Source organism: Brassica napus, chromosome A9 (assembly GCF_020379485.1).
Source record: "Brassica napus cultivar Da-Ae chromosome A9, Da-Ae, whole genome shotgun sequence".
In the NCBI taxonomy this organism is placed as follows: domain Eukaryota; kingdom Viridiplantae; phylum Streptophyta; class Magnoliopsida; order Brassicales; family Brassicaceae; genus Brassica; species Brassica napus.
In genome coordinates, this window is record NC_063442.1 from 32,971,469 (window position 1) to 32,987,115 (window position 15,647).

The 15,647-nt window shown below is 33.3% G+C and overlaps 1 protein-coding gene across 1 annotated transcript; it reads right to left on the bottom strand.

The window, feature by feature from the left end:
• Positions 1-4,381: 4,381 nt before the first annotated feature.
• On the bottom strand, positions 4,382-5,646 carry LOC106377293 (transcription factor HEC1-like). Its single transcript, XM_013817497.3, has one exon. It carries the CDS (start codon positions 5,453-5,455, stop codon positions 4,760-4,762), a length of 696 nt encoding a protein of 231 aa, XP_013672951.2. The 5' UTR covers positions 5,456-5,646; the 3' UTR covers positions 4,382-4,759.
• Positions 5,647-15,647: the final 10,001 nt, after the last annotated feature.

Here is a 15,647-nt window from a genome sequence, read left to right on the forward strand (position 1 = left end):
CCAGGAAGCTTCACACTACCTTGTGCTCTTGGACCTATGGTATTTGAGAAAAGTCTCTGCGATTTGGGAGCTAGTGTCAGCTTGATGCCTTTGTCTGTTGCAAAGAAGCTTGGATTCACTCAGTACAAGAAGTGTAGACTCTCTCTGGTGTTAGCTGATCGTTCAGTGAAGTATCCTGTGGGCATCTTAGAGGACCTCCCTGTGAAGATTGGAAGGTATGAGATACCTACAGATTTTGTGGTGCTTGAGATGGGTGAGGAGGCTCAAGACCCATTGATTCTAGGAAGACCATTCTTAGCTACAGCGGGAGCTATTGTTAATGTGAAGGAAGGCACGATTGATCTCCATTTGGGTAAAGAGAACATCCTCCACTTTGACATCAAGGAGAAAATGAGAAAACCAACTGTGTTCGGGCAAGCCTTCTACATTGAAGAGATGGCCACTCCTGCTGATGAGCATCTTGAAGAGTTACCACCTGAGGACGACGAGAAGGGAGCATCTCCCTCTACTCATTCCCTATAGAAGGTAAACCACCACACTCCCTTGTATATACCATTTCATTTTTGCATATTAGTCTTCTTTTCGGTATCTCTCTCTACTTGACAACACAGAGACTGTGTAACTCAAGTTTGGGGGAGGTACCAAGTATTTGATCATGTTTGCTTTGATGTTGTTTCATTGAGTCATGCATTGCATACCTATTTGCATAAAAAAAAAAAAAAAAAAAAAACAATCATTTAGTTTGCATCATTTGCATTTCTAGGAGAGTCTAGAGCATATAGATTGCATTCACTTGCATTGGGAGCAATGATTTTAAATGCCTTGTAAAGAACACTACGTTGCACCTGAGTAGCTTTTGCACCTCTCAAAAAGACTTGTATGTTTCGAGCCTTGAAAACTCTTCCTGAAACTTGTTGATTGCTGAAACTCAGTCTTTGAAGCCAACTACAACCTTATTTGAACTGAACGAACTTAATGCTTCTTGCTCATGGTCCCTTGTGTACTGAGTCATGGCTATACACACTTGAGTTGTCACATCTTTTATGTCAATCTTTTTTGACAAACTCTAGTGGTAGACCACTCCCAAAACCTTTCCCTCCTTTTAAGCTTTCATTGTTTGATGAGTGAGGCCTTTTTCGGAAAGTCTTACATGTGCATAATGTTGAGAGTATCGGGAACGACAATGCTTGATCTTCATTCTTGCTAGATTGGGCACTCTATTGTCTAGCTATAGGTGGGGGTGAGTGTTGTGATTATGATTTGGGAGAAATGAAAAAGGAAAAGAATAGACTCTTTGTGCTTAAGTGAATTGTTTTATTGGGATAAGTAGAGAAGCCTCTAGCTCAAGTTTTAAAAGTCTTGGCCCCCAGCCTAAAAAAAAAAAAAAAAAAAAAAGGGAAAAAGAAAAAAAAAACGAAAAAAAAGAGAAGAAAAAGAAAAAAAAGAAAAGAAAAAGGGGCTAGCAAAGTTGTTAGGAGCTAAGAAATATTTTGAGGTTCTGAAAAAAAATCCCTTGTAGATTTCAAGGAGAAGGAGTTAAAGTTCTTAGGATCTTTTGGTGAGAGATGTGAGTTGGGTTTGACATTTGGGAATGATTGTGTAATTGTATGTTTGGGAAAAGGGTAGAACAATGGAGATTGAGCATTGTAAGCATGAGTTGATCCCTTTCTTAGATATATTATGTGCAATGTCAAGTCTACTTGTTTCGAGAGTAAACCACCTTAAAGATCATATGTTTTGAACCTCTTGAATCACTTGAATAAAAACCTTCTCTTACCCAACCAAATGATTTGGACCAACTGACCATTTGCAAGAATTCACCTAATGTTTTGTGCTTAATGAATGTGAGAGTTGGTTGATTTGAATGTGTGGATGCTTGATGATGAGTGTAAGAGCAAAAAGAGTTGAGATAGGCCTAGAGAAGCTAGAGTGTAATAAGAGAGTGTGCTAGTTGTGTTTCTTTTGGCTATGTGCTCCCACCTTCAACCTCTCTCCCTATGAGTTCTAGAAAGTTCACTTGTGGACAAGTAAAAGAACAAGTTTGGGGGAGTTGATATCTTGCATATTTACATTGTTTTATCCATTCATCCATGAGCATTTTCATCATATAGATTAGGATTTAGCCATGTCTAGGTTGCATTTTGCATTCATTGTCCTTATTAGGTGTTGGAGTGTGCCATGGAGTGATTTGAGATGTTTGGGAGCATTGTGATCCAAAAGGAGGTGAAAGATGAGCATGGATGGAGCCTTTAGAGAAATCTCCTGTTGCTAAGATTTTGTGGAGACACAGAAAATTGAGTTAGCTTTCTAATGGAAGTGGTTTCAAGTCATTTGGAGATGTAATGAAGGAGTTATGATCAATTTACTAGAGGCATATCCATCCTGGTCGAGCATCGCAGAGTGACCTCTCAGAGCGACCTACCGAGGTCGCTCCCAGCCAGAGCGACTAGCCAGAGCGACTAGCTCAAGTCACTCCCAGCCAGAGCAACCAGCCAGAGCGACCAGCTCAAGTCACTCGCGTTTTGACGCGCCGAGACACGAAAAAACGCGTCGGGAGTGACCTCCTGGAGCGACTATGCTAGGTCACTCCGGGTGTTTTGCTTGGACGATTTTTTATGTTATTTCAGGGACCTTTTGGTCATTTGTTTTGATGTTTTACACTTTCAAAACCTAAGTTAAGTACTTTTGTAAGCCATAGGAGGCAAAATAATCTCTTTTCTAGAGAAGAACTAGTAAAAAACCTCTTTTGATTCAGATTTCATTGCTTTCATCTTGTGTTCTTGTTGATTTCTTATCTATTTCTCTACATGGTTAATCTGAAATCCAATATGGGTTTAAGAGGAATCATGGAGATTAGTGAGTAATCACCTTTTGAATTCATGGGTTAGGGAGATTAAGGGTGATTAGGTTAGTTCTAGGATGTTTTAGTGTAGATCATTCTTGTTCCTTGCTAGTAGAGTATTCATAATGCATCTTCTGAGTTGGCCACTCAAAAGTTGATCAATAGACATTTCCCACCCAAAAGGTGTTTGATGAAATGCCTGAGACAACTCTCCTAGGCTTTTAGTATACTTTGCCAAAGACATTTGTTGTTAAAGATGCTAAGATAGCTAATAGACTTGTTAGTAATGATTGCTTTCATATTATTCAACCAAAGACATTTGATGTTTGAGATATGTTAGCAAATGAGCATTCATCTAGACATAGAGCTTGCTTAGAATTGTGTCTAGGCTTAAGGTTGATAGTTTGATTGATCATTTGCCATCCTTAGTTCGATACTTGATCACCCAAGGTCTAATCCCTATGCCCATGAGTTCTCTTTTCCCTTAGTCAAGAAAGTATCATTCTGTTATTGCTTTTTAGTTTTAGTCATAGCTTAAAATCCATCTAAATCATTGGTTGCACTTAGATTAAGTGAGTACTTGCATTCTCAGTGCTTTGATATCCCTCAGAACTGGTTCGACAATCTTCTATACTACAACATTTGTCTTAGGAGCCTTGAAAACTCCTAACATCAACGATAAGTGTGGTTGTTGACCTTGAACTTCACTTTAGGGGCTCGACCATGTAAGATGTCATCAAAAACTGGAGACCGATCAAGAACATTGATATCGTTTAGGGTACCTGGTAAGCCGAAAAAAGCGTGCCAAATCCAAAGATCTTGTGATGCCACGGCTTCTAAGACAATTGTCGGCTTTCCCGAACCACGTGTGAACTGACTTTTCCAAGCTGTTGGGCAGTTTTTCCACTCCCAGTGCATACAGTCGATGGAGCCTATCATCCCCGGAAATCCCCGTACCTCTCCAATATCGAGTAATCGCTGAAGATCCTCGGCTGTAGGTGTTCGTAGATACTCATCCCCAAACAATTGTATTATTGCATCAGTGAATTTTGCCAAACATAAACGTGATGTACTGTCAGCCATCCGGAGATATTCGTCATACGTATCTCCTGACTGACCATATGCGAGCATACGTATCGCTGCCGTACACTTTTGAAGTTACGGACGATGAGTTATCACGTGGGGCCAATATTATAAGAGATGTGACTCTGATTGGTTGTGAACCATTGCATCATCATCATCATCATCAATGGGCTGGGCTTTGTTATTGTTTTAAGCTATTCATCGTCTAATGGGCCTTTTAGTTATTATCAACACTTTCAAAGTGACATTCGAGGCTACTTTGTTTTGGACCTACTCCGGTCTGTTTCTCAAGAGAGAGATACATTATACATAGCATGTAAAAGATGCTATTAACCTTGTCGATAAATTAGCAAATCACCAGCATCAATCCACTATATATTAACTATAAATAAATTCTAAAAGGAAACATTAAGGACCTCTGATGATTGGGAATGTTCCCTTTTTAGTTTGACAAACTTGAAATAAACATTTAGGTTTATTAAGTAAGCATACATGATACATATGATATATTTAGTGTGACAACAACAAAAAGGTCACACACACACAAGCCTGAAGCTGAAAACATCTATCACTAATGCTTAAAAATATTTCATTAACAAAGATAAGATATATTGAAAGTAGTTTCTAATTTACAACCCACTCCAAAACCATGGAGAGTCTGACATTAGAACCATCACATACATGGCCTAACACAGGAAGAATAAGGTCAAAAGACTCTTAATAGTTCCATTTTTTTTTTTTGAAATTAATTTTACCGTCCCTTTTTTTTTTGGAACATTTTTTTTTCTTCTTTTTTGAACATCAATATAATAATAGTAAAATTAAAAATAATCATCATCTAAGAATCTGTGCATTGCCCACCATCTGATGAGTCCCTATTGTTCCACACCCTTTCATAACCACTCCTCCGCCGCCACCACCACTCACCGCCCCCGTGACTCCACCACCGCCGACCAACACCCTACCTCCTCCCCCGCTGTTAACGACCGCTTGCTCCTGCAGGGACTGCACTTGTTTCTTTAGAAACTTCACGTAATGAATAGCTTCGTCGAGCATGGAAGCCGTATCCATCTTGGTTCCACCAGGAACAAGCCGTTGCAAAATACGGATCCTCTCGCTTATCCTTTCCCTTCGGTGCCGAGCAGCCACACTCTGTGGATCTTTAGAGATCCTCACGTTCCTCCTCTTAGGTGGCTTAACAGCCTCGGGATCGATATGTATCGGTTGCATCACGGCGATACGAAAGATCATCTCTCGCATAGCTGCCATGTTCGCGCTATTGTTTCTTTTGTCGTGCAGAACGGAAGAGTAAGCTGTGTTGGGAGAGAGAGAAGAAGGGTTTGTGAGTAATCCGGAACCGTACCGGAAACCGGGTTCATAGGTCATTGAGTCAGGATGGTTGTGGTTTGAGTTGAACAGAAAAGGGTAAATGTTATTGTTGTTGTTGTGGTCGATGAAAGAGGGGTTTGTGTTACAGAACTCAGGAAGCTTCTCCATTTGTTGCATCATGTTCATTAAGTCAGAATCCATGGAGAAATAGAGATGGGGAAGCTGTTGAAATGGGAATGGAGAGTAACTGAGAAAAGCTTACAAAAAAATGAAATTTAGGGTTTTTTTCTTTCTTTTAGATGATTGATGATTGATGATGAGAGAAAGAGATGGTAAGAAATGGCAATGGTACTACTGCCCAATCAGAACTCAAGTAATACTACACAAGAAATGGAAGGATTTATATAGCAACTTGTGGCCCATCCTCCTCTTTTAACTTATACTATATATATATATATATAATATAAGGAAATTCTTCATATTTTCAACTCTCAATTTCTGTGTACTTGTCTATATATACATATATGTGTGTACATTCAATATTCAAATTTGTCTTATTGTCTTAGTGCAAATTCCAGTTTCACACATGCATTCCAATTAACGATTAATATATATATTATAGCAATTAAGAGCATCATTATCTAGAGTTTATTTAGGCCGGAGTTCTTAGAAAAATATAATAAATTGTTTCTTAATTTTTAACTAAAAAGTTAAGAAACTGTTTTTTATATTCCACTAAAAACTTCGTCATAAGAAATCTTGGATAATGATGGTCTAACAAGCCAACAAATTTATTAGTACGGTGGATTTGATTCCTTATCGTTAAACTTAGTATCTATATAATGCTAATTCTCGAACATTTTTTTCTAGTGGAAATCATAATGTATTTATATATAACGAGCGGTTAGGTCGCAAAAATTTGTTTAGTGGAGACGTAAGCTATGGAAAAGCGTATGTGCATCAGTTCATGTAGCCATGTAGGAGTTACTATAAGTAGAATTATTACGTGACTTATCTTGCTTGGGAAACAGAAACAGAAACAAAAACACAGAAGTAACGAGTAATAGAAGATCGTTACATTTACTAAGATCGATGATGACCGTCGATCCACGCAGGTATTGACCATAAGATCTTAGATCTCATACGGACCATCTGGATCATTTGTCTCAGCCACATGTCTTACATCGTCTGGCTTTAATTACGCGACAGATCAAGGTGCATGAACCGCTCCCACCAACACAGCAAACGGGAATTCCATTCTCCACCGTTATTGTTCGTATTATATGCATTTTCATCAACCCAAAACTTTTTTTTTTGGTAAATCAACCCAAACCTTTATTCCACCTTATTTCTCTTACCAACTGTTGGCGAAAACTCTGTTTTTTAATTGATCATCCACTGATTTTGCTGTATTGTATCAACAATATTGTTTTATTTGATCCAACAAAAATGATTCCTAAACAAGAAATTAAAATAGAAGAGAGCACACCATAATATCTATCGTCAGAACCCCCACATCCACATGAGATACGTCAGAATCCAGGGAGCAGTATTTTATTTCTAATAAATTCACTGGTTAAATATAAATTAATATGTAATCAATTGTATATTACTATGTAGTATGTATAAATTAATTACAATCTTTTGGTCAGAAAATGGGAAAATGTATAAGAAATGGTGGACGAACAAAAATAATAAGTAAAAGCAATATAGTATATACTATAAATAATAGATGATGATTAATCGGATCGCACTTGACATCGAGTCCTATCGTATGGCACGCTTCTCAAAGCCGATCAGTGAAGGACTTCAATCTATTTGTTTTATATTGCTAACGCATATTTTATTTGTTGAATTTAACATATTATTGAATACTTTTGTTGCTTACCCCCACTGACTTTCCTTCTGGCATGATTTTCAGTTTATTAATATTGTCAACTTTTTGTTTTTCATTTTTGTTTCTCGCAGATGGCTTAACCAAAGAATTTATGATGAAATCGAAAAATAAAGAATCACCATCTGCTGCATCTGACAAGCCGATATCATTCCCAACATTGAGGAAAACAAACAAATAAATTACCAATTTGCAAATGGAAATAGAGAAAAAAAACAGTCATATTTATTTTTCTTTCATAACTTGTATCCTCTATATGATAATTTTATTTACCAACCGCATAATCTCTTAGTCAAAAAAAAAAAAACCGCATAATCTTGATATGTCACGAACTAGATGAAATAATAATCTACAAGAAGAGTAACAAGAAACGTGCTATTATTATTATTTTTTTATAAAAAATACTTGCTATTAATTTAAGCAAAATACTAGCAAATAATAGTAAATGGTTCTCACGCTAAAAATACACACACACAAGCTCTCACTGTTCTTTCGAGATCTGTCTGCTTCTTTTCGTACAAAATCACATTTAACGCTGGTTTTTTATTTAAATATAATTATGATTTTTTCGTTGGTGGATGGTTCTTCCCCATAATTAGATAAAAACAAGCAGACAAACCAAGTGCTTCGATCTTGGTTTTACCTTCTTATATCGACACCAACGTATGCAAAATCCTACGAAATGATGACGCTTCACTGCCACCACTGAGTGCACTCTCTCAATAATCAACATATCCCTTTTTAACTTTTACCCTACACCACTACAACAATAAATACTCATCCTTGTGAAGTTGTCCTCAGCATTTACGTATAATATATAAACACAGCTAACGTTTGTAATCAGCAAGATCAAGAAAATATATATCAAAGATTCCGTTATTCTTTTATCTTTTACCAATCATGCATGCATGTTCAATTAAGAAAAACCATGCATGTAACTTTTGTAAACATCATGAACTGCATCATCTTATTTGGTGAGCTAAAAGGGGGAACAACAACTGTTATTTCTTGTTTATGCTTTGCAATTTCTGTAGCAAGTTCGACTAGATAACGAGCCCGTCTCGCATTTATACTCTTTTTCGACCATAATCGATCCTGATTTACTTTCGATTTGTTTGGGGTTTAATTAATTTTGTTAAACATTTGATCGTGTTCCATCTTCGACAAAGAGTAAGCGGTACTTATCAAAGCATAAGTATCATCTATCGTTATAATTTCAGAGTTAGAAATTCAAAGTTGAAGGAATATATACTCGATAAAAAACTTTGGAATTCAAGCTAAAAAGCGGGTCCATTACGTTTATTACATCTAGGGATTCTTTTCACAATATTTATTTCATAGGTTTGGGACTTTATCATGACCTTCGTTTTGTTGTTGTTCTCCCTTTTCTCTCTCGAAAGATCTATGTGACAGCACAGTGGCAACAAAGGAGGACTTAAAAAAAAACTTATGAAGGACCACAGACATATTACGCAGGACAAAACTTAGGTTCACTCTATAGGATGAACTTTTAAATTCAATTCACCCTTTATAACCAATCAAATTTCTACATAGATTATTAATTAAAAATATTAAATTAAATAAAAATAGCTATAAAAAATAAAAATGCTAATTTTAACGACGCTAACGCTTCCAACGAAACCCTAAACCCTAAATTTTAAATTCTAAATCCTATACCCTAAATTCTAAACCCAAATCCAAACCCCTAAACCCAAATCCTAAACCCTAATCCTAGACACTAAACTCAAACTCTATACCCTAAACCCTAATCCTAGATCCTAAATCCAAATTATATACCTTAAACCCAAAAAATAGACTATAAACCTAAACCCTATACCTTAAATCCAAGTCTTAGACCCTAAACCTAAACCGTAAACCTTAACCCAAACCCTATAGCATCTAAGTTTGGGGGTTTGGGTTTTAGGTCTAGGATTTGGGTTTAGGGTATAGGTTTTGGGTTTAGGATTTACGGTTTGGGTTTAGGATTTACCGTTTGGACTTATGGTTAAAGTTTTGGGTTTAGGGTATATAATTTGGGTTTAAGGTTTATGGTTTGGATTTAGGGTCTAGGACTTGGGTTTAGGGTATAGAGTTTAGGTTTATAGTCTAGTTTTTGGGTTTAAGGTATATAATTTGGGTTTAAGGTCTATGATTAGGGTTTAGGGTATAGAGTTTGGGTTTAGGAGTTTGGATTTGGGTTTAAAATTTAGGGTATATGGTTTAGAATTTAATATTTAGGGTTTAGGGTTTAGATGGAAGCATTAGCGTTGTTAAAATTAGCGTTTTTATTTTTTTGTAGCTATTTTTTATTTAATTTAATATTTTTAATTAATAATCTATGTGAAAATTTGATTGGTCATAAAAGATGGGGTGAATTTAAAGGTTTTCTGTCCTATTACGCATATAAATGTCTTAAAGATATGAATATGATTGGTTGATCTCTGTATGGTAGTGGCCAAGCTGTCTCTCGGTCCAATGTATGTTGATATTAATCGTATTTTGGAACCAAATGGTAATCGTAGCGGTGTAAGTAATTATGGTATAGTTTATGAAAGCGTATAGAAACAAATACAGATTCGTATATTTGTAATAATTGTTGTTCTGTTTAGATCTCTAACTCTCTATCTATCTAATTAAAACTCAAGTACAAAATGAGTTTGTTTGAAAATTTTGATATCTTATTAAAAAGAAGATTGTTGAGAATCCATACCTGTCTTTTAAAAGAGGTTTAGCCAATCCATACCTGTCTTTTAAAAGCCCGTCGACTGAAATTAAAGCTTTTAGGCATAAATTTATCATTTTTATCTTCTATAGCCCAACTAATTAAAAATATAAATAATCTCTCAAAAATCGACTCCCTCTGACAAATCAAATATTACCTTCATTTTTTCTTTCCTTTCTCCAAAATATTCTAAAAATACAATCAATTAAATGTAACTTCCCTAATTCGTTACCATCTTTTGCAGAAAAAAAAGGTTTTAGAATCTAACATTTCATAAGAATATACGATTATGTACAATAACAGAAAAAATATGATGCTATTTGTTTTAAAAATATACGATTGTGTACGTATTTTTATAAATTTTCAAATATAAATTAGGTTTGTTTGGAAAATGTATAGTAATTTTTTAAAAAAGTTTGTTTGGAAACATAGATTGTAGTTTAAAAAAAAATATTTGTTTGGAAACATGGATTGCAGTTTTAAAAAAGAGGTTTGTTTGGAAAATTGGAAACATAGATTGTAGTAAAAAAATATGTTTGTTTGGAAACATGGATAGCAGTATATTAAGAGAAAAAAGTAATGGACTTATATTTTTAAGAAAATTTGGAAGTCCATTATATTATGAGAAACTATCTATCTGATGCCTAATCGGGTTCAGTTCAGGCCTGTTTAGGTTTCGGGTTTCTGGGGTCAAAGATTTTAGCCTCATTCTAATATTTCTAAATTTTAGTTCGGCTTCGCTTCGGATATTTACGGGTTCGGTTCGAGTTCGGATAACCCATTTACATTACTTTTAAAATTTTAAAATTCATTATATATTTATATACTTTAAATTTCTCAAAACTATAAACAAAATAATATATTAAATTTAAATTTAAATAACATATGTTAGAATACCTAAACTTAACATATAAATTATTGGGAAATACCCAAGGATAGCACTAAAAAAGTTTTGATCATAAATATAGACTCTAAGAATCAAAATAACCAAAATATTTTATTAAAGAGATAAATATACATTTATACCCTTAGGATTAACTAATCCAAACCTTAGGGTTTAGAGTTAAGAGGTGGGGATTTCGGATTGAGGTTTAAGATTTTATAAAAAAAAAAAAAATTTAAAATAAAATTTTTAAAAATAGTTTCAAAAAGTATTTTCGAATTACAAAAAGAAATTCTGAAAAAAAATTTAAAAAAAATTCAAAAAAGAAAATTTGAAAAAAGAAATTAAAAAAAAATTCAAAAAAAGAAAAATTTATAAAAAAGTTCAAATTTGAAAACATATAAATTTTTTTTTAATTTTATTAAACTTTTCTGTTTTTTTTTTGTTTTTTTTTAATATATCTAGGGTATTAGTGGTCTACTTTTGTGCGTCTATTCATGAGAATTGCCCTAAATTATTTTAATTCAAATATTTGGATCGAGAATCAATAATTATTTAAAATATTTTTGGTGTTTTAAGTATACTTTTACTATTTTATATATTTACTATTGATCATTTGTATATATTTTCAAGTATTTAAACCAGCTTAAAAGTATCATATATATTCAGATGTTTTTATATATATTAAATCTAAAAATAATTAATATATATATAAGTATATAAATCTATTTCAGATACATTCGGGTACCCAAAATATTTCGGTTTGGATTAGATTCGGATTCGGTTCTCCAAAAACTAAAATTTTGAATAATTCAGATATTTAATCAATTTTAGTTTGGGTTTGATACTACTCTTTCGGATCAAGATCGGTTCGGTTCTTCAGATTCGGGTATTTTACCTAACTCTTATATTATTGACATGAAAAACATATAGACACATATTTTTAAAAATATATCCGCGCCGGCGTGCGGATCAAAGTCTAATAACTACATTGAAACACATACAATTGTTTCGCACAAGGCATAGTTTTAGAGTGGGCACTACGTATGTTACAATAAGAAGTTAATTATTGGAAACAAATATCATATCATATTTTATTTCCTTATTTTATTTATAAATACTTGGGTAAGATACCAAAACTGAGATAGGTTGCCTCCCAACGCAAGGTAGCAATACAATTGTGTTCTTGTCTCAAGCATCATTTATGCTCCTTGCTCCACTAACAACCCATTTTATATTTATGATTAAACTAACTCAATCCAATTATTTTCACACAAGTAGTAAATAAATAAAATGCTAACTCCACAGAAAATTACATTGTTGTCTGATTATTGATAAGAAAAAGATCGTCCCACGTGAGATATCCCACAAAGGTCCCAACATCACCACAGAGAGTCTCTGATCAATACAATATCCTTAAGATTACATTTATATAGACATTTTCTTATAATATCTTCTTGGGCAAGTGCACTGTATTCTTCTGACACATTTCTATCATCTTACCTTTTTAATTCTTTTGTTTTCTCTTTGAAATATTGAAGAAAATTTGAGAATTTTTTAATTTGTTTATTACATTATCTTTTCTTCAATGCATTTTTCTTCTTCTTCGCCTCCTCTATCTCTCTTTATCATCTTGGATAAATTCTCATCTTCTATCTAACAGGATAAAGTTGATGCACCGTTCTTTGTTAATACTTAATACTGGCGCTATGCAATGTATATAAAGTATTTTATATCAAATACATGGAATATATATATTAATAGGAACAAATAAATATTCGAGATATTGTCAAATTAGCGACATCTTGTATGTCAGTGTACTAGTAGGTTCCAACTAAAACTGAACCGATTAAGTGTTTTTTTTCTAAGTGCTTGAACCGATTAAGTGTTTTATAAAATATATTTAAGATGCAAACAAAAGTCAAAATCTAGAACACGGAAGCTTGGTAGGAATGTACTAAAACGATATTGTTGATGTACCATTTAAGTAATTTGTAAAAGTGCAGTAAGATTGGGGAAAGAATGGGGACACACAAATAGGTGGGTTGATAAAGATTTTTTATTTTATTGAATTATAGAATAGTAGGCTTTTAAAATGGGTAGGTGTTGAAATACAGATCCCGATTTTATATAAGTTTGTGTTATATGTTGGTTTTCTTATTCTTTTTTTTGTTGGTTTGTTGATTATTTGGTATTTTGGTGCACTTCTTTGACTCCCTCGCACCTACGTCTCTTGTGCTATGTTAAATGTACTCATCTCTAACTTTCCCGGCCGGTGCACCTCACGACATATGCAAAACAAAATAGGATGTAAGATAATATAAATGTATATTGATGATTTGGGTATATGTGAATATTTTTTCTACTTTCGTCTCTAGATTTGAGAAGTGTCGTGTAATATATTGATGATATGGATACATGTGGAAATCGGACATGCTCATCCGTAAGATGAACTCCATCATCAAAAATCGGATCTCCGCGATGAGGTCAGAAAATGATCACACAGCAAGCGGTGTGATTCAACTTTGGTTCTCTCTCGTCTCGGGTCCTAGTTAGAAACAACGAGGGTTTCTCCTCCGACCCCTTTTGCTCGTTACTCCTGATTAATGATTATGGCTGGGCCACAAACTTTCCTTCTCGCTGGGATTCTAATTTTGGGCCAGCCCATAACTTCTCTCTCGTTGCTTTTTGAGTTTGGATTCTAAGTTTCTAACTAAGGTCTTAGGGCCGGGAAAAAACCCGGATCCGAAGAACCGAACCAAATCCGAAAAATTAATACCGAACTCAAACCAAAATTAATTAAATATCCGGACGGAGTTCAAAATTTTGGTATCTAAGGAACCAAAACTGAATCCCACCCGAACCGAAGTATTTCGGGTACCCGAATGTAACCGAAATAGATTTATATACCTAAATATATTACTTATTTTTAGATTTAATATATATTAAAAACATCCAAAATATATAAGATACTTTTAAGTTGTTTAAAATACTTGAAAATATACATAAATAGTCAAAAGTAAATGTCTAAAACAATTAAAATATATTCAAAACACCAAAATACTTGAAATATCTATTGATTTTCTATCCAAATATTCAAATCATACTAATTTATATGTTAATTTTAGGTATCTTGACATATATTATACAAATTTATATGTAATACTATTATTTTGTTTTATAGATTTTGAGAAATTTTAAGCATATAATGAATATTAAATTTTAAAAATAATTTAAATTGGTTATCCAAACCCGAACCGAAATTTAGAAATATCCGAATGGAACTGCAATGTTTAAACCCGAAAATCCGAAACTTGAATAGATCCGAACCGAACCGGAATGGGTACCTGAACGCCCACCCCTACTAATGTCTATTGGGTTCATTATGGGTTTCTATTTTCAGTTATTATTATTAGAGTAGGGAATTATGTAATGCAATTTAATTTAATGCAATGAAATGTTCCAGAAAAAATATCGTGTAATATATAACAGATCATATACTGATCATATTGATTAGCACTTATTCTTCAAGTGTCGACATTCTTGAAAAAGTGTAGAAAGAACTAGTAGGAGGGATATTGAAGGAAGCTTTTACTCTAGAACGGAGTGAGGTTCTAGAAGTAGTTTCTCATTCGATACACTCTCCAAGCTTTATTACATAGTTTATGGAGGGAACGAAATGCTCGTAGACATCGAGATCAAACAAGAGATCAAAAGGTCTTGATCAAATGTGTGGATAAATTGATAAGATTAAAGATGTTAGCAGTCAAATGGAAGGATCAAAACTACTTTGAAAAAGGGTTATGCGTATGGTTTGGATCAAGAACGCATGGCTCTTCTTAGTTTTCCAAGTCCTAAAGGTTACCTCCACGAGAATATTGAGTTTTACGTTAGACGCTCTATATACTGAAGCTTATACATTTTTTATTTTTGTGTTAATTTTCTAATGACATATTAAATTTGTATTAATTTATGTTAAACCATCTTTCATAGTATATGAGATCATTATAATTTTTTATCAATTAATTTAGTAAAACTTCATAATACTATAAATCAATGGAATAACCACTATAAAATCGCTATTCTCTTGGAAAACAAAGACAACAAAGGTTTCAAACCTCTTTGAACATCATCATATGTTGGTGTAGGATGAACTATCCATTAAAAAAAATATTGTCATATTTTTTGAATTTTTATCAAAATCTATGTATAAATCGCTATAAATATATTGAATTTTACGTTAAACACTCTATATAATGAAGCTTATACTTTTTAGTTTTGTTTTAAAATTTCTAACCACATTCTACATTTGTAGTAATGTATTTTAAACTCTCTTTCATAGTAATAATACATGAGCATCTTTCTAATTCTTTATCAATTAATCTAGTAAAAAAACATAGACAACAAAGATTTCAAACCTCTTTGACCATCATAATATGTTAGTTTAGGATGCAACTACGCATTAAAACAATATTGTTATATTTTTGATTTTTTCAAAATCTATGTATAAACCCATACGAAATATTGAGCTTTTACGTTAAACGCACTATATACTGAAATCTAAACTTTTAGTGTTGTTTTAAAATTTCTAACCACATTCTACATTTGTATTAATGTATGTTTAGCTATCTTTCATTGTATATGAGAATAAGTATAATTTTTAATCAATTAATTTAGTAAAATTTCATAATACTCCCTTAATTGGTGGAATCACCACTATAAAGTCACTATTTTCTTCAAAAACGGAGACAACAAAGGCTCCAAACCTCTTTGAACATCATCATATGTTAGTGCATGATGAAACTGTGCATTAAAACAATATTGTCATATATTTTTGAAATTTTCTCCAAATCCATGTGTTAACCCGTACGAAAATATTGAGTTTTCGGTAAAT

What these genes read in the sequence shown, in the direction of transcription:
- LOC106377293 (XM_013817497.3), bottom strand. Translation starts at nt 5,455, where the DNA reads ATGGATTCTGACTTAATGAACATGATGCAACAAATGGAGAAGCTTCCT.